At 47.4% G+C, this 27,764-nt stretch overlaps 1 protein-coding gene across 29 annotated transcripts in view; it reads right to left on the bottom strand.

Moving 5' to 3' along the window:
- Positions 1–27,764, bottom strand: part of map2 (microtubule-associated protein 2) — a 448,598-nt gene that overhangs the window by 3,290 nt on the left and 417,544 nt on the right. For 27 of the 29 annotated variants that reach the window (XM_072480099.1, XM_072480193.1, XM_072480089.1 and 24 more), the window contains 4 exons: positions 16,577–16,642; positions 15,606–15,934; positions 12,089–12,181; positions 5–86 (listed from right to left, as the gene is read on the bottom strand). In XM_072480099.1, coding sequence (XP_072336200.1) covers positions 5–86; positions 12,089–12,181; positions 15,606–15,934; positions 16,577–16,642 — 570 coding nt within the window. The remainder of the gene's footprint in view (positions 1–4; positions 87–12,088; positions 12,182–15,605; positions 15,935–16,576; positions 16,643–27,764) is intronic. The other 2 variants (XM_072480138.1, XM_072480203.1) reach the window with 1 other exon arrangement.

The raw sequence follows: 27,764 nt of genomic DNA, 5'->3' as shown, positions 1-27,764 counted from the left end.
GTACCTGGTCTATAGTGGATGTTACCGAATGAGCCACACTTTGACGTGATGTGACTCACATCAATTTTCTTAGTAACTATTTGCACCTGAAGAACATGAGAGTAATGTTTAATAACAGAAAGGTACAAATTAACCTTTGAAGATGGCAATAAAACTTTGAAGCACAAGATTACCATCCTTTTGGTTTCTTGAAAAATCCTGAAAAAATATTCTGCAGTTGCTTATACTCTAATCGTACTTGATAATTTATGTGGTTAGAAAATTAGCATCTTGTATTTTTTAAAGGCACAGGGCTTTCAATATTTAATGGGTTAATACATGATTAAAACATATCTGTTAGGTTAAAGCAATCATAAAGAGAATATCTTTGTCATAGTCATTTTCAAAAATGAAGATGTTTCTGATTATTGTTTGGTACAGAACTCGAGCATTGCTGAAGAGGTAGTCTGTCAAAGCTTTTCACCTTGCATTCCTTAGGACAGATGCAAGAATAACAAATTTCAAAAGGAGCAACGATATATACTACATGAGAAAAGGATGCTGATTGGCTGGTAAGTTGAATCTGTTCGAGGTGTTACCACAAATTATTTCTAAATCAATTTTTTTGAGAGAATTTGGGAATGCATCACATTCTGTAGAGTTACTCTGCCAAATATTCTGAGGATAGGCATTATTCAAGTTAATAGCTACATTTCTTCAATAAAAATGTTTCTGTCCTTGAACAGAGTGATATATTATCTGCATTCAATTTGTAGCTTTTCATTTGGGTCGAATTTAAGGAAATCATGTGCTCAAGTACCACGTTGTAATAGCTAAATATATTTTTTTTAGCAAGGAGTGATCAACAGCAGGAGGGGAAATTACCATAATATTTACATGAGTTAGACAAGCTTCACTGTTCAAATTAAAACAGTAACATTCTAAGAAATTTGTGCTATTTAATCTCTCGATATTTCAATCACAAATCACTTATGATTTCGTATTCCGTTAAAAGACAAATTGAAAAGGAGGAGTTTAGAACTAAATAGTATGAACAGAAACAGCACAAGACAACAATAGTGTGGATTAGTTATTTATCTTATGTACAAGTCTGCAATAGTGATGGTTTGGAATGAAGGCAAAAGATATTTAGAGATATTTAAGATTGCTGTAATTCAACAATTCAAGGTAATGTTGTTTTAGTCCATCTCTGAAACGAGTCTCCAGAAAATCTGGGCTTGTTATTTAATTCTATCTGCATTAAAAGTAATATTTCCTGACATTTCACTCCCTATTCCGGAAACTCTTTCTGGGACATCAAAAATTTTAAAAAGACAGATTACAATCACCATGGCTTTATTTTCAGATTAATATATTATCAGTTAGCTCCGGTGGCGGTCATGAAGGAGTCGGTCGCACATTTGTAGCTCCTGCTCGGGACGGACCTTTGGATCTTTCCCCCAATTTTTTCTCCGATTTTACTTGAAAAATCGATAGTAGACGCGACCGTGAGGAGGAGTCCCACACCAGTGCATGGATAGGCAGACCAGGAGTGCTCACAAAGGAAGAAATAAGTGAACAGAGAAGGCCTGGGTTGAAGCTGCAGCGGGAAAAAGCATGGCGGACAAGCAGAATTCTGGCTTGACGGAGCAGTTGATGAAGTTTATCCAAGAGGGCTTCGGCAAGCAGAAACAGGAATGCTTGGACCCAATTAGGGAATCGATTGCTCGGCTGGAACAGAGATTGAACGCTCAAGATCGGGCGATCCAGAAAGTGGAGAAGGCACTGATCGAGCACGAAGAACACCAAACAGCAATGGAGGTGGAGATGGGGATGCTGAGAGGCAAGCAGAAAAGGCTCCAGGAGGAGGTGGAGGATCTAGAGAATAGATTCCACCGGCAAAACCTGAGGATCGTTGGTCTCCCTGAGGGGTCCAAAGGAGCGGGTATAGGGGCATATATAGAAGGTATGCTCGGGAAGCTAATGGGGGATGGGACATTCACCCGACCCCTGGAGGTGGACAGGCGCACAGAACACGAGCGAAGAAGCCACGTGTAGGTGACACCCCCCCCCCCCCCAAGGGCGATGGTGGTGAGATTGCACAGGTACCTGGATAAGGAGTGTATTCTACGGTGGGCCAAGCAGACACGGAGCTGTAAGTGGGAGAATAGCATCCTGCGCATTTACCAAGACCTGAGCGCAGACGTAGCCATGAGAAGAGCGGGATTCAACCAAGTAAAGTCGACCCTTTTCAAGAAGAAGGTGAAGTTTGGACTGCTGTATCCGGCCCGTCTTTGAGTCACCTATGAGGAGCAACACTTCTATTTTGAGTCGCCCGAGGAAGCGATGGACTTTGCCAGAAGGAAAGGGATGGCAGGGGACAGAGGTGTTTGAACTTTGCTGCAGTGTTCACGTTAAAAAATACTTTGATTTTTGCACTATATTTGTAATGCCTTCTATATCGATCCCGGCACCGCGTATTTTTGTTAGTTAAAGTTTGTATTTGTACTGGTGGGGGATGGAGGCGTGAGTTTTCGATGTGGGTTTTTTCTTTTCTTTTTGTTTATTTTGGTTAACTGGGCTCAAGGAATGTTTCTCTTGCAAATATGTGTCCGAGCGGGGGAGGAGGAACAATAGGTGGGAAAATGTTTGGCGCCATGGCTACCAAGCTAGCTGGGTGGGCTGGCTCACAGAAGCGTAGCGGGGGGTGAGCAGATGTTATGCTTGTTGAAGGGGGCTGTTTTTACTGTGCTGTTACTGGGGGTGGGGAGGGTGGGGAAATTGCTCTGCTGACTGGGGAGGGACTGTTGCTGGGGGACAAAAGGGAGGTCGGGGACGGAGGCTGCCTGGGGGCGGGCCTGCGGGTTAGCGGGGTGCGAGCTGGAGACTGGCCTAAGAAAGCTGATGGCTGATCGGTGGAGGGGGGGGTGCGGGTGCGAGAAGCCCCCCGACCAGGCTGATCACGTGGAACGTTAGAGAGCTGAATGGGCCGGTTAAGAGGGCATGCGTGTTTGCGCATTTGAGGGGATTGAAGGCGGACGTGGCAATGTTACAGGAGACGCATCTTAGGGTAATCGATCAAACTAGACTAAGGAAGGGATGGGTCGGGCAGGTATTTCATTCGGGGGTGGACTCTAAGTCTAGAGGGGTCGTGATCCTTATTAATAAGCGATTGTCATTCGAGGCGGGAAGAATAGTTGCGGATGTGGGAGGTTGGTACATCATGGTTAGTGGGAAGCTGGAAGGGCTCCGGTGGTACTCGTGAATGCCTACGCGCCAAACTGGGATGATGTGGAATTTATAAGGAGGATGTTGGGGAAGATCCCGGACCTGAACTCGCATAAGCTGGTAGCTGGTCATTGGGGGGGGGGGGGGGGAAACCTCAACACAGTCATTGACCCAAGGCTAGACCGGTCGAGCTCAAGGACAGGCAGGGTGCCAGCAATGACAAGGGAGCTAAAGGGGTTTATGGAGCAGATGGGGGGAGTGGACCCATGGAGGTTTGGGCGGCCGAGAGTGAAGGAGTTCTCTTTCTACTCACACGTACATAAAGTGTACTCCCGGATCGGCTTTTTCATCTTGAACAGGGCTTTACTGACGGAGGTAGTGGACACTGAGTATTCAGCGATCACAGTCTCAGACCATGCCCCGCACTTGGTGGGCTTACAGGTGAGCAAGGAGTGTGGCCAGCGCCCGCATTGAAGATTTGATGTTGGACTGTTAGCGGATGAGGAGGTGTGCGGGTGAATGAGGAAATGCATCCAGAACTATCTGGAAGTTACTGATACGGGGGAAGTCTCGGCAGCAATGGTCTGGGAGGCGCTGAAGGCGGTGGTCAGAGGGGAGCTGATTTTGATACGGGCACACAAGGAGAAGATGGATAGAGCAGAGACGGATCGACTGATAGAGGAAATACTTCAGGTCGACAGGAGATATGCGGAGACCCCAGAGGCAGGGCTTTTAAGGGAACAACGGAGGCTACAGGCGGAGTTTGGCTTGCTAACTACAGGGAAGGCGGTGGAGCAGCGAGGAAGGCGAGGGGGGGGGGGCGATATATGAGTATAGAGAGAAGGCCAACAGAATGCTTGCGCAGCAGCTCAGAAAGAGGGAGGCAGCCAGGGTGATTGGGAAAGTGAAGGACAGAGACGGGAACTTGGTCGGGGATTCAGCAGGGGTTAATAGGGCGTTCAAGGAGTTTTATAGCAGGCTATATGAGTCGGAACCCCCAGCCGCACCGGAAGGGATGAGGCAATTCTTAGGGGGGCTGAGGTTCCTGAAGGTGGAGGAAAGGCTGGTAGAAGGGCCGGGGGCCCCGATAGGGATTGAAGAAATAGCAGAAGGACTGAAGAGTCGGGTAAAGCCCCGGGACCGGACAGGTACCCAGTGGAGTTCTATAAAACGTTCTCTGGGATGCTGGGGTCGCTGCTGATGAGGACATTTAGTGAGGCAAGGGAGCGAGGGGGCTTCCCCCGACGATGTTACCGGCCAGGATCTCACTAATTTTGAAGTGGGAGATGGACCCGGAGCTATGCAGATCCTACAGGCCGATCTCCTTACTAAATGTTGATGCCAAACGGTTGGCCAAAATCTTGTCCTCAAGGATAGAAGACTGCGTTCCGGATGCGATTGGGGAGGACCAGACGGGATTTGTTAAGCGCAGGCAGTTGGAGGCCAATGTTAGAAGCCGGTTCAATGTGATCATGATGCCCTAGAGGGTAGCGACGTTGAGGTAGTGATTGCAATGGACGCAGAGAAGGCCTTTGACCAGGTGGAATGGACTTATCTGTGGGAGGTGCTGGGACGGTTTGGGTTTGGATGGGGTTTCATCGACTGTGTTAGGCTGCTGTATCAGGTGCCTGTGGCAAGTGTACGGACAAACAGGTTGACATCGGGCTATTTTAGGCTGCACCGGGGGAAGAGGCAGGGTGCCCCTCTCCCCACTGCTGTTTGCGCTGGCCATAAAGCCACTGGCAATTGTACTGAAAGCCTCAAGGGACTGGAAGGGGCTGGTTCAGGGAGGGGTGGAACACAGAGTCTCGCTATATGCAGATGACCTGCTCCTATATGTTTCTGACCCACTAGAGGGGATGAGAGAAATTATGAGGATTCTGGGGGAATTTGGCCGGTTTTCGGGTTATAAATTGAACATGGGGAAAAGTGAGATGTTCGGGATCCAGGCAAGGGGGGCAGGAGAGGTGACTGGGGGAGCTGCCATTTAGGGTGGTAGAGGGAAGCTTTTGGTATCTAGGCATCCAGGTGGCACGGGAATGGGAACGGCTACATAAGCTAAATTTGACCTGACTGGTGGACCAAATTAAGGAAGACTTCTGAAGGTGGGACATGCTCCCTCTATCATGGCTGAGAGGGTACAGATGGTGAAAATGACGGTCCTCCCGAGATTCCTGTTTGTTTTTCAGTGCCTCCCCATCTTTATTCCACGGGCCTTTTTTAAACAGATAAACAAGGTGATCTCTGGCTTTGTATGGGCGGGCAAGACCCCGCAAGTAAAAAAGGGGATGCTGGAGCGTAGCTGGGGGAGGGGAGGGCGGGCTGGCACTGCCGAACTTTAACAATTACTATTGGGCGGCAAATATAGCCATGATTAGGAGGTGGGTGGTGGTGGTGGTTTGGGGGGGGGGTCGGTGTGGGAGCGAGTACAGGCGGCATCATGTAAGGGCACGAGTTTGGGGGCCTTGGTAATGCCGCCTCTTCCCGCCGGCACGGTACCCCACAAGCCCCGTAGTGGTGGCGGCCTTGAGAGTTTGGGGGCAATGGAGGAAACATGTGGCAGCAGAGGGAGCATCGGTTTGGTCTCCAATCTGCAATAATCATTGGTTTGCCCCAGGGAGGCTGGATGGAGGGTTTCGGAAATGGCAAAGAGCAGGGATCGAGAGGATGGGAGATCCATTTATAGAGGGGAGCTTTTCAAGCCTGAAGAAGTTGGAAGAGAAATTTGAATTGACGGGAGGGAATGAGTTTATTAGGTACCTGCAGGCGCGGGACTTCCTACGCAGGCAGGTCTCAACCTTCCCGCTCCTACCACCAAGGGGGATACAGGACAGGGTAGTTTCCAGAGTATGGGTGGGAGAGGGGAGGGTTACGGACAGCTATAAAGAACACATGGGGTCAGAGGAAACGCAGACCCAATAGCTGAAACACAAATTGGAAGAGGAGTTAGGAGGGATGGTCTCTAGGCAGATGCGTTGAGGAGAGTCAACGTGGCCACATCATGCGCCAGGCTCAGCCTGATACAATATAAGGTCGTTCACCGGGCACACATGACAGTGGCCCGGATGAGCAGGTTCTTTGGGACTGAAGACAGGTGTGCAAGGTGTGCGGGAGGACCAGCAAACCATGTTCATATGTTCTGGGCATGCCCGAAGCTTAGCGGATTCTGGCAGGAATTTGCAGATGTTATGGCCAAGGTGTTAAAAACAAAGGTGGCACCCAGTCCAGAGTTGGCGATTTTCGGAGTGTCGGATGATCCGAGAATCCAGGAGGAGAAAGAGGCAGACGTTCTGGCCTTTGCCTCCCTGGCCCGGAGATGGGTACTATTAGCTTGGAGGGACTTAAAGCCCCCAAAGTCAGAGACCTGGCTATCTGACATGGCTGCCTTTCTCTGTCTGGAGAAAACCAAGTTCGTCCTGAGAGGGTCAATGTCAGGGTTCCTCCGGAGGTGGCAGCCATTCGTCAACTTCTTTAGAGAAAATTAACTGTCAGCAGAGAGCGGGGGGGGGGGGGGGGGGGGGGGGGGTTTAGTTTAGTTTAGATTAGTGTGTAAGAAAGGTGGGACCTATGAGGGAGGAAGATGGCCTTTGCACTATGTTTATATTTGTATGTACATTGTTTCTTCTGTTATTGTTACAAAATCACGAATACCTCAATATAATGTTTTATAAAAAAAATATGTTTATCAGTCCGTTCAAATATTGTCAGTAAATTTGAAAAACAAAGTCATCATTTTTGGTTCACTACATTTAGTTGACATTTTGTTGACTGATGCCAATATCTGAGAATTTGGCATGTAATGGAAACAGAAAAACTGTCACCTCTGTTAACACAAAATGTTAATATTCAAAAGTTTAGCTTTTTGTAAGGCAGCCCGTGGTTAACACAGCTGCCTCATGGCATCGAGGTCCCAGGTTCGATCCCGGCTCTGGGTCACTGTCCATGTGGAGTTTGCACATTCTCCCCATGTTTGCTTGGGTTTAGCCACCACAACCCAAAGATGTGTAGGATAGGTGGATTGGCCACGCTAAATTACCCTTTCATTGGAAAAAATGAATTGGGTACTCTAAATTTAAAAAAAAGGTTTAGCTTGTTGATACTGCAACCAGCCTTTTGTTTTGTGCTGACAAGATTCAACATTCAGCATATGCAGTCCAAAGATGTGCAGGTTAGGTGGATTAGCCATGCTAAATTGCCCCTAGGTGGGGTTACCGGGATAGGGTTGAGGGATTGGCTTAGGTAAGATGGTCTTTCAGTCAATCGGTGCAGACTCAATGGGCCAAATGGCCTCCTTCTGCACTGTAGGGATTCTATGATATGGCTTTTATAGTATTCAACAAACTCCTGAACTCAACAAAACTCATTAAACAACCACGTAATGTTACAATGACTAATACAGACTCGCTCCTGAGCTTTTCCACAGCGAATGTGGAGCTACACAATAATTTCAACAGGATGGAGGCCAGTGGCGGGGCTAACACTGACTGTAAGAATACTTGTTGACATTATTAGCATCTTCATTAACGAGGTTTGCTACTTCTGGTAAGCATGTTTTCATTTGTCATGATGCTAAATGCAGTTAAATGTTCGAACCTAGTTAAAGGTGAAATGGTTGAAAGAAAAACACTACAGTAATAATGTAATTTAGCTATTTAACCATTGCATATGCAATCAGCCAAAGTAGTGAAAATTAGAGACAACACTCATGTTTAAGTGGCGATTATTTCAATATTACAATTCCTTTGATTTATATTCAACCATTTATTTTAAAGGAGTAACAAATTGTTTTTTGCAACGTCTTCTATATTACTTATCAAGAAGGAAAGGTAGGTAGTTCTCAACACAACTTGAAACTGCACCGCCTCTTTCACCTTGGGGGTGGATATGCCTGTGACTAGGAATGAAACGTGTAGAAAATTGAGACTATGAACCCTTGACCTACCACTAGATGTTATTGGAGATATCAACAGGACCCAAATTCAAAATCTACACCTGGAACTGTGCCAAATAGAAACTGTCAAATAAACGGATTGATAAATTCACTACCAGTCAATTGAACACAGTGCAGTGGAATCCTTTTCTTTCCCTGTCCTCTTTGTAATAATACCAATAATTATAAAATCATAGAATACTACAACACAGGTGACCATTTGGCCCACCCATTCTGTACTGGCAATTTTGAAGGTTAGTTCGGATTACCAGCGCATTCTCCATACGCTATGTTTATTTTCCTTCAGGCGTTTATCTGGTTCCCTATTAAATCCGTATCCATCACCCTATCGGGCAATGCATTTCAAATCTGAAGCAAGGCACTGACCAAGTGCTATAACTAATTGAATAATAAGGTATTTCCTCATGTCAACTTCGCTTCTTTTGCCATAACCTTAAATCTGAGCCATCTTGTCATCAACCCTTTAGACATTTGAAATATATTCTCTTTATTTTCTATATTAAATCCTTCAAGCTTTTAAACATGATGTATCATTATTCAGCTTTTGGAAAGGATGATGAGTTCTCCAAAGCCAATATTAAAACACTTTATTACAGGTCACTGCAAGATACTATCAAAGTAAAGTGGATGTGTTAGCTATTCAAGAACTGCCTAGGTAATTCGTTTGACATGAGAATAATATGCAGAAATGGAGCCTTAAAAATCTGATCAAAGGTGACAGACCTGAAATGTTAATTCTATTTTTCTCTCCACAGATGCTGGAGTCTTTTCACTATTTTCTATCTTATTCCTCATCTCCCTCTTTCATTACTCAGAAGGGGTGACTTCCCTCTGCCTCAACAGAATCTTCTGTTCCCCTTTTTTCCAATGGTTGTTGGTTTAGCTGGGCCTGGTCCTTCCACCTACCTCGGTAGGTTTTATTCTGTTTGTTAAGAATCTCCGTTCTTCCCTTCAATTGGATCATAGTAAGAACCTCACTCCCTCCTCCACAAGTGGTCTAGATCTTCCAGTCAGCGGCAATGCTGGGCACATTGCCACTGTCCATGTCTCAAGAGTTTCAATGAGCAAGTAACAGAGTGGGTGAGTGAGTGGATCATCAGTTTGGGGATGGGACGGTCAGATTGGGGGAAGGGCATCCAGGTTAGGTCAGAAGCATAGTTGGGTCAGCTGGGTTGATGAGAGTGGCCAAGTGGTTTTTGGGTGGGGGGGGTTGTTGGGTCAGGGGAAATTAGGAAGTCGGGTTAGAGGGGGACTTGTAGGGTCAGGTTGTGGGGTTAGTTAGGTGGGGGAGTGGAGTTCTTGGCTCAGATTGGGGACGTAATGGGGTGTGGGTGAAGGCAGGTGTGAGTTGTGGTGCTCAGCTCAGTTAGGTGGTTAATCTTGGAGCTGCACTTTAAATTAAACTGTGCCACATTTCCAGGATAAGTATCCAAATTAGTCCTGTTGTCATGTGAGAGTGCCTTTAAGAAATGGATGTTTATCAAATAGCTGTAGTGGATGTACCTTTAAACAATGGATGTTTATCAAATAGCTGCAATGATGTCAGTGTGTGGGTGGAGCTGAGTTGCGACTCTGCTTTTACTTTTGTTTGAGAAAAAAAAAAGCTGGTGTGTGTCTGTGTGTTTTAGTTTTGTTTTGAGAGTTGAAGAAGCTGCAGTCACAGCCAGAAGGTGCATTGTTCTCTCTCTGCAATTGGAAGACTGCCTCCAGATCATTTGAGGATTTCAAAGTAATACCTGTTTCTGTAGAGAATTTAAACCTGCTGTCTTTCTGTAAAAAGGGGCTTTTGGTCTCATGGATGTTGTTAGGAAAGTTATGAAGGGTTACTTATAGAATATTGTATCTGTGGGGATTATTGGTGTTGATAGTTGTTAAGATGTTTACTGTGGGTTTATAAAGTGTTAACTGGATTCATAAATAAACATGGTTTTGTTTTAAAAGTACTTTAGATCTCTATTGCATCACACCTGTAAAGTAGGCCCTTGCGCTCCCAATAACCACAATCTATTAAAAGTCGTGTGTCAGGTGATCTCCATGATACACTTTGGTGTTCTCTAAACCCTGGCCCATAACACTGTGTATCTGGTCCAAATCTCCAACTCAGTGCAGTGTCATGCATCTGTGTGCACCAGGATCTCCGTAGGGTCCTGACATAGAACACAGGCTGAAGTGAAGATTTCACCTCTCTTGACGTTGGAAGGTTCAAGTCATAATGCCTCTCTCTCTCTCATGCCCCACATTTTTCGACATTGTTAAAGAGTGCTGCCTGATTTTCAGGATATTCTCAGTTATGTATTTAAAGTAATTTATTAAAAAGTAGCCAAAGGTAATTCAGACATTCATTTTATTATTCAATATCAGATACTATGTTATGTGTTACTTCGGGAAGGAAACTTAATTTAGCAATGATCTTGTAATAATAATCTTTATTATTGTCACAAGTAGTCTTACATTAACACCGCAGTGAAGTTACTGTGACAACCTCCTTGTCGCCACATTCCAGCGCCTGTTCGGGTACACTGAGGGAGAATTCAGAATGTCCAAATTACCTAACAGCCGGCTTTCGGGACTTGGTCAACTAAAAGCAACTGATTTCTGAATTTTGATGTTACTCTATTCTCTAATTTTTTGTAATAATTTCTCTCGGATTCCTGTGTCCTGTTTAATTTTATATTTTCTTTCCTTCCTTTTTCTCCATTTCGACTATTATATAATACTTACCCTGTTTTTCCCCAATGCATCGGGGATTTATTTTATGTTTTATTTCTATCCTCTCTGCGCTTCATGGAAAAAAATTTCCTCAGTGTCTTTCTCTGGATCTCCATCTCTCTCCCTGCAGTTTGTTATAATTCCTGTCACCCAATTCTCTGCTTTTGTTATTCTTCAAAACTAAGAATTGAGATTATTTATCTCTGTTGCCATTTCTCCTCTATTTATCCTATGTTCTGCCATTGACTCCAATACTCAAACAGGAAAATCTCATGGTGCCAACTATGTGCCCAACTGATATGGTTTCAGGTGAATGGATACATTTTCACTCAACCATCCAAGTCTCTCTCCATCATCCACCTGAAGGAATACAGGCAGGTTTTCATTGAAGATGAGGGTGGTTAAAAATAAGTGATGTTCAGGGAAAATTCTCATTCAACAGCTTTTATGGAAAACATTAAAAGGAAAAAAAGACATCAAACTTTTTTAATGGGTTCAAGTGAAATGCGTGGATTCGAGAGAGAAAAGGGAAATGAGTGATACGATGCATAAATCTGTAAAAAACCTTTCTTAAAATGCTGATGCACTGAACATTTATATTTAATTTCTGAAGAATTAATAAAGAAATTGGGAATAAGAAAATGGGTGACTAAAGTACATATTCCTGAAGTGTGTAAAACATCTTTAACCCATTATGTGTAATTTCCCCTAATCAATCTTTTTGTTGGAGATAACTGTCTCATAAATATAGTTGAATGCAATCTTTTTGAAAATTATAAGCATTTACACCATATGATCTGCTAACAGTGAACTAATTGAGAATTATTCAGCAGATCGTGGGTATAGACAGGGAGGATAATGCAAAAGCAGGTCGGAGTTATTGCTGCGTAAAACAATCATCCCTTTGCGAATTGCTTCCACAAATGTCAATCTCTTTGTTGTTTCTCAAAATAAAACAATCAGAGTGTGATAAATGGCAGCTACATTCAATGTAGACAATATAAAATACATGGGCACCCACTGACTGTTTTTAAAAGTCAAATAATATCCCACAGTAACATCTCCAAGTATGAAATGATGCAAAGAAGAAATGGCATTTTTTTGATCAAAAAGGCAAGCAAGCAATATCATATATGTTGTCTTGTTAAGCATTTTATACAGTAATTACAGAATGTGTTTGTCAAATAAATTGTCAGCTTTAAAAGTAAGGAAGTGACTCACGTTTCCAACCAGGGGAGAATAACGTACGTTGTCCAGCGAGCCACATTTTGGCTGAATATGGCTAAAATCAGGTTTTACATTTGCTATATGTACCTGGAAATGATAGGCACTTTACCAATCAGTATCTACACACTGGTCATTCAGTGAGAAGATGCCCACTGTATATCATATTAGAAACATACTGTTAAACATTGTTTGCTTATAAAAAGGAATTTTATTTCCAATTTTCTATTAATTGCATTAATCTGAATTGGGCTGAGAAAATGAGAAGCCATCAATACTGAGCAAGTGGCTTTGACTGATGGCTTCTGAGTTCAAACTCATCTTTTATTGGATAAAATTATTTCAAGGTAAAGTTACGATCCCTGAAATGTTGGGGTTAAAATTCCTGTTTAACAATCGCACGTATAAAATTAATTTGTTCACAATTCTACTGCAACAAATTGTCTGAGAAATGACATACTAAATTAGCAGTACAGATTTTAAAAAATATCACCTTGATTTTAAACATACATTTCTGCAAGTAATTGGTTTTAGCCATGAAACCTGCATAAATAGATTGCTCAAAGGTGTAAAAGTCAAATTAAATATAAAATTAAAAATGCAGCAAAAAAGCTTCATGTGCAAATATAACACAGCAATTAAGCCATTAAATAGATATACATAAACATACATACACATACATTCATCCTTATACGCATGTCAAACTGTGTTCCTTCGTTAATTATCACTTAATAGATATCAGTTATGATTGAGTTTTATCTTGATTGACAAATTAGAATCTGAAAGATGACAGAGCTACAAAGAATTACTTCTTGTTACAGAAATGGCCAATGCTGGTTTGTAACACTGCAGTTCATTATACAGGGACCCAGTAAAGCTGATTTTAAACTGCAATGTAACTGTCCTTTTGGAGAATGTCGATTTTGGCCAGCAATTGATCAAATGGAAAAGTTTAGGTAAGCATTCAATGCCTGGATATTCCTTTCTCATAGCAACCTAAAAACATGACAGATGCACTTTTCATGTGTAACTGCTGGTACATATTAATAAAAAAGACATTGAATTTTTCGGATGCCATCCGGAGAGTAAACTGGGCACACGTTCCTGCTGCTTCTGACAGGTTAGCTGCCATTTCATGCTTTGACGAACATTGATTGGTAGCCGGCAGGATTTCCATCCGCACTTGGAAGGAAGTCCCACCTTGGAGAGCTGTCAACAAATCTGCTTGGCCAACAGCTCTCCAGCCCATCCAGGCACAGCATTGGCACTGGCCGTAAGGAGAGTGGTGGTTGTAAAGGGGACGGATTGGGTTATCGGAAGTTAGGCTGGGGGTTGGAGGGTGGTCAAGGGGTGCCTGAACCTTGAGGGGAATGTTTTCCCAGTTACATGAGGGCTTCTGATGGAGGTGCCACCCCCCCCTCAAAACATTCCCGCCCAAGATTGAGGATCTTTAATTTTTCTATTTCCCCACCCTGAGTTATCTGGCCAAAAATTAGGCTGGGCGGGGAAAATTAATTTGGGCAAGGGCAGGCTTTCTGTCTGATTCACTGCTCACCACACTGTAAAATCACAGCCGAGTAGGGGTGGGTGGATTCCGGACGGACTACCGTCCACACAATTCAGCGTAAAACTCAAACCATTGATTTGATCAGCTTGATTTTGTTTCTCCTTCTTTCCAAATTCATAAGCTTGCATAAACTAGTGGAACTGTAATGCTGTTTCTCATAGCAAGGACAATCTAGTTAATCTACACACATTCACCACAATTGCGCAATAAAAGACACATTCCATTATTACGGACATAGGAATAGGAATTAGGAGCTGGCCCCCTGCTCGAGTATTCAATAAGATCATGGCTGATCTGATTGTAATCTCAACTCCAGCTTCCTGCCTTTCCCCCACAACCTTTCACCACCTTCTTAATCAAGAATCTATCTTCCTCTGTCTTAAAAATATTTGTGATGTGGAGATGCCGGCGTTGGACTGGGTGAGCACAGTAAGAAGTTTTACAACACCATGTTAAAGTCCAACGGATTTGTTTCGATGTCACTAACTTTCGGAGCGCTGCTCCTTCCTCAGGTGAATGAAGAGGTCTGTTCCAGAAACACATATATAGACAAATTCAAAGATGCCAAACAATGCTTGGAATGTGAGCATTATCAGGTGATTAAATCTTCACAGATCCAGAGATGGGGTAATCCCAGGTTAAAGAGGTGTGAATTGTGTCAAGCCAGGACAGTTGGTAGGATTTCACAGGCCAGATGGTGGGGGATGAATGTAATGCAACATGAATCCCAGGTCCCGGTTGAGGCCGCACTCATGTGTGCGGAACTTGGCTATAAGCTTCTGCTCGGCGATTCTGCGTTGTCGCGCGTCCTGAAGGCCGCCTTGGAGAACGCTTACCCGGAGATCAGAGGCTGAATGCCCTTGACTGCTGAAGTATTCCCCGACTGGAAGGGAACATTCTTGCCTGGTGATTGTCGCACAATGTCCGTTCATTCATTGTCGCAGCGTCTGCATGGTCTCGCCAATGTACCACGCTTCGGGATATCCTTTCCTGCAGCATATGAGGTAGACAACGTTGGCCGAGTCGCACAAGTATGTACCGCGTACCTGGTGGGTGGTGTTCTCACATGTAATGGTGGTATCCATGTCGATGATCTGGCACGTCTTGCAGAGATTGCCATGGCAGGGTTGTGTGGTGTCGTGGTCACTGTTCTGAAGACTGGGTAATTTGCTGCAAACAATGGTTTGTTTGAGGTTGCGTGGTTGTTTGAAGGCAAGTAGTGGGGGTGTGGGGTTGACCTTGGCAAGATGTTCATCTTCATCGATGATGTGTTGAAGGCTGCGAAGAAGATGTCGTAGTTTGTCCGCTCCGGGAAAGTACTGGACGCTGCAGTGCTCCGAAAGCTAGTGTTCGAAACAAACCTGTTGGACTTTAACCTGGTGTTTTAAGACTTGTTACTGTGCTCACCCCAGTCCAACGTCGGCAATTCCACATCAAAACTGGAGGAGTATTGGAGGGAGGTCTTTAAGGTTTTCTTGGGGGTGGTGCATGTGAGGTCGAACCTGGGCCCCTGAGAAGCCATATTCGGGGTGTCGGACCAGCCTGGGCTGCAGGCGGGTACGGGGGCAGATGTCTTAGCCTTCACGTTGTAGATTGCCCGAAGGTATTGCTTATTGTTAATCATGCATGGGATGACTGGATTCTCTTTTGGTCTTTCTTGTTTTGTATTTGGGATGTCGGGGGGAGGTTTGGGTTTGTATGTTGAAGGAGATGTTGGTTGGGGGATTGCTATTGTATTTGTTATTGTTGGTTATCTTTTGTTGGGTATATTTGATGAAAAAGTGGAAAATATAAAACATTTTTACAAAAGGAATAAAAACAGCATAAAGTTGTTCATTTAAAGTTCACGTTCTTGTATACTTTTCTTCAAATAAAGCTTTGTATGGATTCTGCTTTGATTTCTATCAAATGTCACAGCTTTATGGAAGTAATATTCTAGTCTCATACCTGCCCTCCTCTGGGTTGATGCTTTAGGTTGTCAATTGATCCAATTTTGGATTTGATATTTTTCAGATCCGGCATTGGTTGGTTGATCACTCGGAGCTGCTTTGGAGTAAGGGGTGATTTTGGAGGAGTGCGGATAATTGCCACTTTCCGTTCGGTGGGTACAAGAATGGGAGATTTGTGTGTACCAGGAGTGCCGGGAGTGCGAGGGGTCCTGGTACCTGGTGTGCGGGAATAGCTAGGAGGTGTGCCAGGTGTGACTGCAGTTGATCCAGGGGTGGATGGCGTGGCGGTCCCGCTTCTTGCTGATCTGGCGCGAGTTGATTCTGATCCTTAAATATATATAAAACATGTTTTTATTTATATAAAGAAATAGTATAGCCTTTATATATAACAAAATATCATGGGTGGGACACGACGGACTCCTTGCCACGTGTTTCTTGGCAGTGGGAGGCGGCGCGCCATTTGCTGGTGGCGAGATTCTCAGTTTCCACCACTGTCAATGGGAATTCCCACTGAAGCCACCCCATGCTGCCGGGAAACCCATGGCAGAGGGGTGTGCTGCCGGTGGCACCAGAGAATCCCACCACCAGGCGGAGAATTCCGGCCCATATCTTTGCTTTATTCTTTTACATACACTGGATAATATTTACATATATAGGTATATAATTCATAATTCAACACGATTTATTTTGGAACATTGAGCAATTAATTAAATAAGCACTTTCCACTCTAATGTATAGCTTAAAATAGAAATCACTTCCTTGGTCCACAAGATACTTGTGGCTCAATTTCTGAAAAATCTCTCCGGTCTTCTCACGCTTTTCACAAATTTGAACTTTCACCATCTATTTAGTTATTATTCCAAATGTTCCACTGAAGCAACATCAAGCTGGTCATGCAGAAAATAGTTAATACATTTTATGAAGCATTCAGTAAGAGCAGAGCCACCACTGACTACAGGCCACCCATACCAGTATGTCCTCGCGATCTGGTCATTCCTTGGCCCCTTTGCTCATTTCTTGGTTCAGTCCTTATAGCTACAGGAGGAAATACACAGAGTATGGATAAGGACATTCACTTGAGGTAAGTCAGTAGGAAAAAATATTAGATTTTCATAATATTTTGATGAAAATGACCTGCATGCTTGCAACATGTGTACCATGTGTTACTTGCTGTTATTTTTTGAACTCAAGGAAAAATGACATAAACAATGTGTTAAAAATATATTTAAAGTACAATATAATGCTACTTCAAATTAAATGTCCATTAACTTGCTGGAAATAGTACCATAATTTAAATATAAATTGGAGTCACAATAAATCTTAATACATGGCAACAATTGTATACTCAATGGGACTTCCAGTGGCAGCCATGCAGTGAGTGGTTGCACATAAGGTGGCTCCTGTCTGAGGACTTGTTTTTGGCTCTTGCCTGTTTTACGGAGATGGTGCAGGTGGAAAAGTGATAAAATAGAAGAAGTAGGACTTCTCTGGTGGGTGATGTTCTAGAGTTACCAGATGATGAATGCGTCGAGCAAGGGGTATTCTTTGGGTGTATTAAACGATTTGTTGGGTACGGTGGGAAGCATGGGCGAGTTGGGGAAGAGGATTTGGTTTGGAGGAGTTGGGTACACGGTTAAAGGTGGATTGGCCCGGGGGGGGGGGTCCCGCTTCTTTTGTTTTGTTGTGCATAAAGTTTGTGTTTAGCCTCAGGTAGGGGTCATCCTGCTAGCAGAAATGCTGGTTAATGGATGGGGTGGGTGGGGGGGGGGGGGGGGGTGGAGAGAGAGGAGGAAGCTGATGCTGGCTATTTTGGGGGGGGGAGGGGGATTGTTTGCTTTTTCATGTGGGTGGGAATAACAAACCTGGGGTGGTGGGGTTTTCTTTGTTTGGGATGGGAGAGGGGAGGGGGTGTTGAGAGGGGGGTGGGGAGAGGGGGGTGTTTGCCGATGACAAAGGTTTTTTTATGGAGTCATTGGCAGGAGGGAGGTGGCAGTGGCCATCTTGGGTGGGCCCGGGAGGTGGGTGAGGTAGGGTCCTGCAGGATTCCATGAGGATTCAGTTATGGCTGTTCAGGGTGCGGGAGGGGGTTTGGAGCCCCCAGACCAGTCTGGTCTCATGGAATGAGAGAGGACTGAATGGGCCGATTAAAAGATCTTGGGTGTTCACCCATTCAGAAAGTTTGATGGCAGATCTGGGGCGAAATTCTCCCCCAACGGCGGGATGCCCGCCGACTGGCGCCAAAGCCGGCGCCAATCAGACGGGCATCGCGCCGGCAAAAAGGTGCGGAGTTGGTGGCCTAGCCCCAACATTGAGGGGCTAGGCCGACGCCGGAGGGATTTCCGCCCCGCCAGCTGGCGGAAATGGCGTTTGTTGCCCCGCCAGCTGGCGCGGAAATGCGGCGCATGCGCGGGAGCGTCAGCGGCCGCTGTCAGTTTCCCGCGCATGCGCAGTGGGGAGAGTCTCTTCCGCCTCCGCCATGGTGGAGGCCGTAGCGGAGGCGGAAGGGAAAGAGTGCCCCCACGGCACAGGCCCGCCCGCGGATCGGTGGGGCAACCCCCGAGGTCAGATCGCCCCTGAGCCCGCCCACGCCGCCTGGTCCCGCCGGTAAATACCAGGTTTGATTTACGTCGGCGGGACAGGCAATTCCTGGGCGGGACTTCGGCCCATCCGGGCCGGAGAATCCAGCGGGGGGTCCCGCCAACCGGCGCAGCCGGATTCCCGCCCCCGCCCAATCTCCGGGAGCGGAGACTTCGGCGGGGGCGGGATTCACGGCGGCCAACGGCCATTCTCCGACCCGGCGGGGGGTCGGAGAATGACGCCCGTGGTCTTTTTACAGGAAACTCACCTGAGGGGTAGGGACGAAACAAGATTGAGGAAAGGGTGGGAGGGACAAGTGTTCCATTCGGGGCTGGATACGAAGACAAGGAGAGCTCTGGTGTTTATTTATAAGAGGATTGCTTTTTCGGCAAGCAACATAGTGGGGGATCTGGCGGGGTAAGATACGTGATGGCGAGTGGAAGGTTATGGTGTTAGTGAATGTGTACGCTCCTAACTATGATGATGTGGAATTTATCAAAAAGGTATCCCGGATTTGGGTATGCATTGGTTGACTATGGGAGGGGATTGTTATTGTATGCTTGACCATAGGTTGGGCCAGTCGTGCCCCAATTCCCTGAAGGAATCGGGGGTGGTGAAGGAGTTGCTTGAGTTCATGGAGCGGATGGGGGAGGTGGGGAGCGGGAGGGAGGGGGGGGAGAGAGAGAGATCTGTGGACGTTTGTGGAACCGATGGCGAAGGAGTTTTCTTTCTTCTCGCCTGTACATCAAATGTATTCCCTTATCGACTTTTTGATTATGGATAAGGCATTGCTTCCAGGGGTGGTAGGATCGGAATACTTGCCAATGGTCATATTGGACCTAGTGCCACACTTTATGGATCTGTGCATGGAGAAGGGGGGCACCCAGATACCGCCATGGAGGTTTGATGTGGGACTGTTGGTGGATAAGGGTCATGTGAGAGGATTGGGGCAGCTATAGGCACTATGTTGAATTCAATAAGAACAAGGATGTCTTTCGATCCACGTTTGAGAGACGTTGAAGGCGATATTTAGGGGGCGCGAATCTCAATTAAGGTGCATAGGGAGAAGGTGGGGAGGATGGAGAGACGGAGGTAGGTGGAGGCTATTTTGGCAGTGGATCAGCAGTATTTGGCCACCACAGATGAGGAGTTGTTGAAGGAGGGGAAGAAGCTCCACTTGTCGTTTGAACTGTTGTCGACAGGGAAGGAGGTTGGCCAGTTGGGTAGGGTACGGGGGACGTTTTGTGAACTTGGGGAGAAGGCCAGCAGGTTGTTGGCACGCAAGCCGAGATGGCAGGTGGCCTTGAGGGAGATTGTGCAAATAAAGGGCAGGGTGGTCTCTGACCCCAGGTAAGGTGAATGCGGTGCTTGAGGCCGTATACCAGGTTCTGTACAGGTCAGAGCACCCGGGTCGTGAGACTCGGATGTGAAACATTTTGTGGATGGGTTGGATTTCCCGGTGGTGGAAGAGGGGAAAGTGCACTGTCTGGAGGCCCCACTTGGGTTGGAGGAGGTAATGAGGTGCATAGGTTCAATGCAATCTGGGAAGGCTCGAGGACCGGACAGATTCCCAGCGGATTTTATAAAAAGTTTGTGACGGATCTGGGGCCTTATCTAATGGAAATGTTCAATAATTCGTTGAACAGGGGGAGCTTCTGCCCACATTGGTATAAGCTTCAACCTCGCTCAATTTGAAAAAGGTTAAGGATTCATAGGATCCTTAGTGGGCCTTGCGAAATGCAGATGTGACATTGCTGGATAAGGTGCTGGCAACATGCTTGGAGGATTGTGTGCCGGTGGTGACAGCTGATGAGGGGCAAAAGTGGCGATATTTGGGGTATCGGAAAATCAGGGAGTGCAGGAGTGGAGAGAGGCTGACATGGGGCAGCATGGTAGCACAGTGGTTAGCACAGTTGCTTCACAGCTCCAGGGTCCCAGGTTCGATTCCCGGCTTGGGTCACTGTCTGTGAGGAGTCTGCTCGTTCTCCCGTATCTGCGCGGGTTTCCTCCGGGTGCTCCGGTTTCCTCCCACAGTCCAAAGATGTGTAGGTTAGGTGGATTGGCCATGATAAATTGCCCTTAGTGTCCAAATAGTTTATGTGGGGTTACTGGGTTACAGGGATAGGGTGGAGGCATGGCCTTAAGTGGGGTGCTCTTTACAAGGGCCAGTGCAGACTCGATGGGCCGAATGGCTTCGTTATGCACTGTAAATTCTTTGATTCTATGTTGACCTTTGTCTCCCTGATAACCTGGAGGAGGATTTTGCTTCCAAGGGCAATGGGATGGGCGGGTGACCTGTCGGATTTTTTACATTGCCAGTAGGAGCTCGGAGGTGGGGTTCTACTCAAGGTGGAAGCTTTCATCTCCTTCTTCAAGAATTGGTAATCATCAGCAGGAGGGCGGGGGCGGTTCTGTTTTGTTTTATAGATATAAAACGGGGCATCTGGGTGGTATGGTAGGTGGGGGGTGTCCATAATGAGAATTGTATAATGTTGGATTGAGTGTTGTGTTTTGTATATAAATGAAAATGTCCTGAATGAAAATACTTTCAAAAATGAAAACAATTATATACTGAATCATGTCACTGAACTGGATTACCTTCTGTCCTGCCCCTAACAAAATTCAATATCAAAGAAGCGTACATTAGTGAAAACCAGATTTGATTATGTTCTGGCCCTATGAGCATAGTTAGTTCAGTAAAGAGTTCACCTGAACACTATATTGAGCCTGGCGTCATGGATGCAACTGCTTACAGTAAAATTCAAAACAACGTAGGTATTTGAAGGAACGCATATTACATATAACACAACTAGCATTTATTATCAGGTTTCATTTATGTACTTTTATAGACCCATGAGTTGACCACTTGAGCAATTCAGATTTTAATCACCCACCCTCCCTTCTGCCTTTTAAGGCATTGGTTAAAACTCTTTAACCAGACATTTGGTCATCTAGCCTATAATATTGTGTTATCACAGAATCATAGAATTTACAGTGCAGAAGGAGGCCATTCGGCCCATCGAGTCTTCACCTGCTCTTGGAAAGAGCACCCTACCCAAGGTCAACACCTCCACCCAATCCCCAGAACCCAGTAACCCGACCCAATACTAAGGGCAATTTTGGACACTAAGAGCAATTTATCAAGGCCAATCCATCCAACCTGCACATCTTTGGACTGTGGGAGGAAACCGGAGCACCCGGAGGAAACCCACGCACACACGGGCAGGATGTGCAGACTCCACACAGACAGTGACCCAAGCCGGAATCGAACCTGGGAACCTGGAGCTGAGAAGCAATTGTGCTATCCACAATGCTACCGTGTCTTACTTTGTTTGAAATGATCATGCAAAGCTCCTTGGGATGTTATATTATGTTAAAGGTGCTCATTAAATATACACTGGTGCTTTTTGAATGTGAAAAATGTTTTTGTATGCATTAGTGTGACCTGATTTTTTTTTGTTTCTGTACAATCCAGTTGATATGCCCTGAATTCTTTAAAATATATATAAACATCTTGAAAAATTAACATATTAAAATTGTGCAAACACTGCTGTCTCAGTGAAAAATCCTTGAATCTGGGCCCTAACATTCACCTGGTAATCCTGGGCGAAATTCTCAGGAAACGGCGCGATGTCCGCCGACTGGCGCCCAAAACAGCGCAAATCAGACGGGCATTGCGCTGCCCCAAAGGTGCGGAATGCTCCGCATCTTTGGGGGCCGAGCCCCAACCTTGAGGGGCTAGGTCGGCGGCGGACGAATTTCCGCCCCGTCAGCTGGCGGAAAAGGCCTTTGGTGCCCCGCCAGCTGGCGCGGAAATGACATCTCCGGGCGGCGCATGCGCGGGTGCGTCAGCGGCCGCTGACACCTTCCCACGCATGCGCAGTGGAGGGAGTCTCTTTTACCTCCGCCATGGTGAAGACCGTGGCGGAGGCGGAAGGGAAAGAGTGCCCCCACGGCACAGGCCCGCCCGCGGATCGGTGGGCCCCGATCGCGGGCCAGGCCACCGTGGGGGCACCCCCCGGGGCTAGATCGCCCCGTGCCCCCCCAGGACCCTGGAGCCCGCCCGCGCCGCCATGTCCCGCCGGTAAGGTAGGTGGTTTAATTTACGCCGGCGGGACAGGCATTTTAGCGGCGGGACTTCGGCCCATCCGGGCCGGAGAATCGAGCGGGGGGGCCCGCCAACCGGCGCGGCGCGATTCCCACCCTCGCTGAATATCCGGTGCCGGAGACTTCGGCAACCGGCGGGATTCATGCCAGCCCCCGGCGATTCTCCGACCCGGCCGGGGGGGTCGGAGAATCTTGCCCCTCGTCTTGGAGTAATTAAAACTAAAAAAACATGCCTGCACTCTAGCCTGCAGGAACTCCTGACAATCCTTTTGCATGCATGTGCTTCTGTAATCACAATCATGAAGGTCCAATTATCATTTATGTGAGTTGACTGCCTTACAAGTGAGATGCCTAAACAATTGGTGGCAAGGTGCTAAAACTGAAGCCTTGATCTTGCACATCAGGGGCGAAATTCTCCCCCAACAGCGGGATGCCCGCCGACTGGCGCCAAAGCCGGCGCCAATCAGACGGGCATCGCGCCGGCCCAAAGGTGCGGAAGTCTCCGCATCTTTGGCGGCCTAGCCCCAATATTGAGGGGCTAGGCCGACGCCGGAGGGATTTCCGCCCCGCCAGCTGGCGGAAATGGCGTTTGTTGCCCCGCCAGCTGGCACGGAAATGCGGCGCATGCGCGGGAGCGTCAGCGGCCGCTGTCAGTTTCCCAGCGCATGCGCGGGAGCGTCAGCGGCTGCTGTCAGTTTCCCGCGCATGCGCAGTGGGGAGAGTCTCTTCCGCCTCCGCCATGGTGGAGTCCGTAGCGGAGGCGGAAGGGAAAGAGTGCCCCCACGGCACAGGCCCGCCCGCGGATCGGTGGGCCCCGATCGCGGGCCAGGCCACCGTGGGGGCACCCCCCGGGGTCAGATCGTCCCGCGCCCCCCCCCAGGACCCCGGAGCCCGCCCACGCCGCCTGGTCCCGCCGGTAAATACCAGGTTTGATTTACGTCGGCGGGACAGGCAATTCCTGGGCGGGACTTCGGCCCATCCGGGCCGGAGAATCCAGCGGGGGGTCCCGCCAACCGGCGCGGCCGGATTCCCGCCCCCGCCCAATCTCCGGGAGCGGAGACTTCGGCGGGGGCGGGATTCACGGCGGCCAACGGCCATTCTCCGACCCGGCGGGGGGTCGGAGAATGACGCCCAAGATTCTTCCCAGACTGAAAACCACCATGTTAACCCAGACGAGGTTCACTGAGTTGATGCAGTGGGCTTTCTGACACTATTCAGATACAACTCCAGGCAAATTCGCAAAAGAAACATCTTCTGGCCACAGGCAATTTTACAAAATGGGTCACCTTTGCCTGATTTGATTAAGCTATTCGCACATGGAAACAGAGTCTAGTTCAAGGGTTTAAAACTTCGGGCACCATCTAAAGGCCACGTCCAACCTGGGCCGTGGCTCGGCCGGTAAATCTCTCGATAGTCCGATCATGAGATTTAACTTTAACACGCCTTGTGATCTGGATCCAGCCCACAATGGCCGAAACCTAAATTTGCATATTCAAGTGTGCAGTCAGGCTCTTGAATAACCTCCCGATCTAACCCCGTGCCTCGGAGGCACCGAGCGAGCACCGTTTAGCACTGGTGTCCACCAATGGGGGGGGGGGGGGGGAGAGACTCCCAGGTGATGAGGTCCTCAGTGGTCAGCATCGGGGCGGGGTGGTACCCTGGGACTGCTGATGCCACCTAGGCATTGCCAGCCTGGCACTGTCACCTGGGCACTCTGGCAGTGCTAAGGTGCCCAGGTGGCATTTTGCCCATGCCAGGGATCGGGCCCAGGTGTGCCCTGCCCTTATGAGGTGGGGAGTGGGGTTCGATGACCCCCTTATAAGTGAGTTGGGGCCATTGGGTGGTGTCTGGGGATCGGGGCACCATTTAAAAATGGAGCTCGATCTCTTCCTGCATTGGTGAGAGGAGCTAGCTAGTGCAGGAAATGGAATTAATTGCAGCCTCGGCAGGAGGTTCCTCACCGAGTCCCAGGAAGGAAGCAGAGTTCTGTTCAATAGCCAGGTCGTTCTTGGTGCTGTAAGCAACGGGAAACAATTGGCTAAACATGCTCAACAAAAGACTGTTTCATTTCCGTTAAATCGTGGCCCTAATTTGCAAACATTTTGTATTGGTTGCAGTTTGTAGTCAAATCGGCTTGTCAAAATTGAAGAGAAATAAAATAATTGCTCATCACAGGATAGCAGAAACATATGGACAACTCTGTTCGTTTTGATGCTGAAGAGTTGGACGTCCTGCTGCAGGGAGTGTACCAGAGGAGGGTAGTCATACCTGAAGCTAAAACCCCCCAATCAAGTTAAAGCAAAAGTGTGAGATTGATGGTAGCTCTAGAGTAAATCAATGCAATTACTTGGAACCTTCGTACCTGGCTGCAAATGAGGAAGAGGTTTGTCGTCATCAGCAGCAGCAAGGAAATGGTCTCAACTGTTACACACATTTACTTTGGAATCGTCAAATATGGCATGATTCTTAGATGGGAACATTATCATTCTCTTTATAATAATCACTGTCCTTTTTCACATAAGCTCAAGCTAAAAAGCAGGACAGTAGACTGGAAATGGTGGGGACCAAGCAAAGATTGTTAGGCTTCCTAATCAAGGTTGTTAAGGGGCTTGTCAGTGAGAAGAGCATCCATCAATGCAGAAATTAGCCCCGGTCTCCTCATTGCAATTTCACTTGGTGTTTTGTCCGCTTCAACATTTCAGGCACTGTGAACTGTTGGAAAATGAAAGCATGATAGCTTCTTCTAGATAATGGTCACTGACATGGATAATAAAATTGTTGTGGTCAGTATTAAATCATTAATTTAGTTAGAAGATTTTCTGTTTAAGTAGGATATGCAGTTTATAAAGGGATTATGATACCAAGGAGATTGTTAGTTTTACAACTCCGGGTTAAAGTCCAAAACGTTTGTTTCGAATCACGAGTTTTCGGAGCGCAGTTCCTTCAAGAAGCTGCACTCCGAAAGGTAGTGATTCGAAACAAACCTATTGGACTTTAACCTGGTGTTGTAAGACTTCTTACTGTGTCCACCCCAGTCCAGCGTCGGCATCTCCACATCGTTGTTAGTTTTGACATCTTACATTAATGAAGGCTGTGCCCTGGCAACTTCCATGTGCAACCATGGTCCAGATTGGCTGAAATTAAAAGTAAAATCTTTTGAAAGAAGCTTGTTTGCTTGTCTGGCTTGCTAGCCAACTCTTACATTTCTCATCCAAGTGCTTGAAGGCTGGCATTCTCAACTGACTTGGTCTACGGATCTCCATGACTTGCTGGATGAGGGTGAACTTTGGGTATGGTGTATTTGGAATTTCAGAAAGTTTTTGATCAAGTCCTGCATAAGAGGTTGGTGTGCAATATTAAAGCACTTGGAATTGCAGGTAATACACTGGCATGGATTGAGAATTGGCTAGCAGACAGGAAAAAGAGAGGAGGAATAAATGGATTTAATGCAGAAAAGTGTGAAATGATTTATTTTGGAAGGAATAACAGGAAGACAGAGTACTGGGCTAATGGTAAAATTCTTGGCAGTGTGGATGAGCAGAGAGATCTCGGTGTCCATGTACATAGATCCCTGAAAGTTGCCACCCAGGTTGAGAGGGTTGTTAAGAAGGCGTACGGTGTGTTAGCTTTTATTGGTAGAGGGATTGAGTTTCGGAGCCATGAGGTCTTGTTGCAGCTGTACAAAACTTTGGTGCGGCCGCATTTGGAGTATTGCGTGCAATTCTGGTTGCCGCATTATAGGAAGGATGTGGAAGCATTGGAAAGGGTGCAGAGGAGATTTACCAGAATGTTGCCTGGTATGAAGGGAAGATCTTGGGCGTCATTCTCCGACCCCCCACCGGGTCGGAGAATGGCCGCTGGCCGCCGTGAATCCCGCCCCCGCCGAAGTCTCCGGTACTGGAGATTGGGCGGGGGCGGGAATCGGGCCGCGCCGGTTTGCGGGACCCCCCGTTCAATTCTCCGGCCCGGATGGGCCGAAGTCCCGCCCAGAAATTGCCTGTCCCGCCGGCGTAAATCAAACCTGGTATTTACCGGCGGGACCAGGCGGCGTGGGCGGGCTCCGGGGTCCTGGGGGGGGGGGGGGCGCGGGGCGATCTGACCCCGGGGGGTGCCCCCACGGTGGCCTGGCCCACGATCGGGGCCCACCGATCCGCGGGCGGGCCTGTGCCGTGGGGGCACTCTTTCCTTCCGCCTCCGCTACGGCCTCCACCATGGCGGAGGCGGAAGAGACTCTCCCCACTGCGCATGCGCGGGTAACTTTCAGCGGCCGCTGACGTTCCCGCGCATGCGCCGGGAAACTGTCAGCGGCCGCTGACGCTCCCGCGCACGCGCCGCATTTCCGCACCAGCTGGCGGGGCAACAAACGCCATTTCCGCCAGCTGGCGGGGCGGAAATCCCTCTGGCGTCGGCCTAGCCCCTCAATGTTGGGGCTAGGCCGCCAAAGATGCGGAGCATTCCGCACCTTTGGGCCGGCGCGATGCCCGTCTGATTGGCGCCGTCTTTGGCGCCAGTCGGCGGACATCGCGCCGTTGGGGGAGAATTTCGCCCGTTATGAGGAAAGGCTGAGGGACTTGAGGCTGTTTTCGTTAGAGAGAAGAAGGTTAAGAGGTGACTTAATTGAGGCATACAAGATGATCAGAGGATTGGATAGGGTGGACAGTGAGAGCCTTTTTCCTCGGATGGTGATGTCCAGCACGAGGGGACATAGCTTTAAATTGAGGGGAGATAGATATAGGACAGATGTCAGAGGTAGGTTCTTTACTCAGAGAGTAGTAAGGGGGTGGAATGCCCTGCCTGCAACAGTAGTGGACTCGCCAACTCTAAGGGCATTCAAATGGTCATTGGATAGACATATGGACGATAAGGGAATAGTGTAGATGGGCTTTAGAGTGGTTTCGCAGGTCGGCGCAACATCGAGGGCCGAAGGGCCTGTACTGCGCTGTAATGTTCTATGTTCTATCTTTTTCTAAGTGGCATTCGGGTCCTGCAGGGATCAGTGCTTGTGCTCCGGCTATTCAAAATATACATCGAGGATTTGGATGAGGGAATCACATGTAATATTTCCAAGTTTGCTGGTGCCATGAAACTTGGTGAGAATGTGAGTAAAGGATGTTAAGATGGCGGCATGGTGGTTAGCAGTTCTACCTCACAGCGCCAGGAACCCGGTGCGATTTTGGCTTTGGTTGACTGTCTGTGTGGAGTGCATGTTCTACTAGTGTCTGCGTGGGTTTCCTCTGGGTGCTCCGGTTTCCTCCCACAAAGATGAGCAGGTTAGGTGGATTGGCAGTGATCAATGCGCTGGGTAATGGACAGGGGAATAGGGCCTAGGTGGAGTACTCTTTCAGATGATCGGTGCAGATTTGATGGGCTGAATGGCCTCCTTCTGCACTGTAAGGATTCTATGGCTTTTGTTCTAGAGAAGAGACGTCAAGGTGATTTAGACAAGTTGAGTGAGTGGACAAATACATGCAGA

This window comes from Scyliorhinus torazame, chromosome 2, assembly GCF_047496885.1.
Source record: "Scyliorhinus torazame isolate Kashiwa2021f chromosome 2, sScyTor2.1, whole genome shotgun sequence".
NCBI lineage: Eukaryota > Metazoa > Chordata > Chondrichthyes > Carcharhiniformes > Scyliorhinidae > Scyliorhinus > Scyliorhinus torazame.
This window is presented reverse-complemented; position numbering and strand designations above follow the sequence as displayed.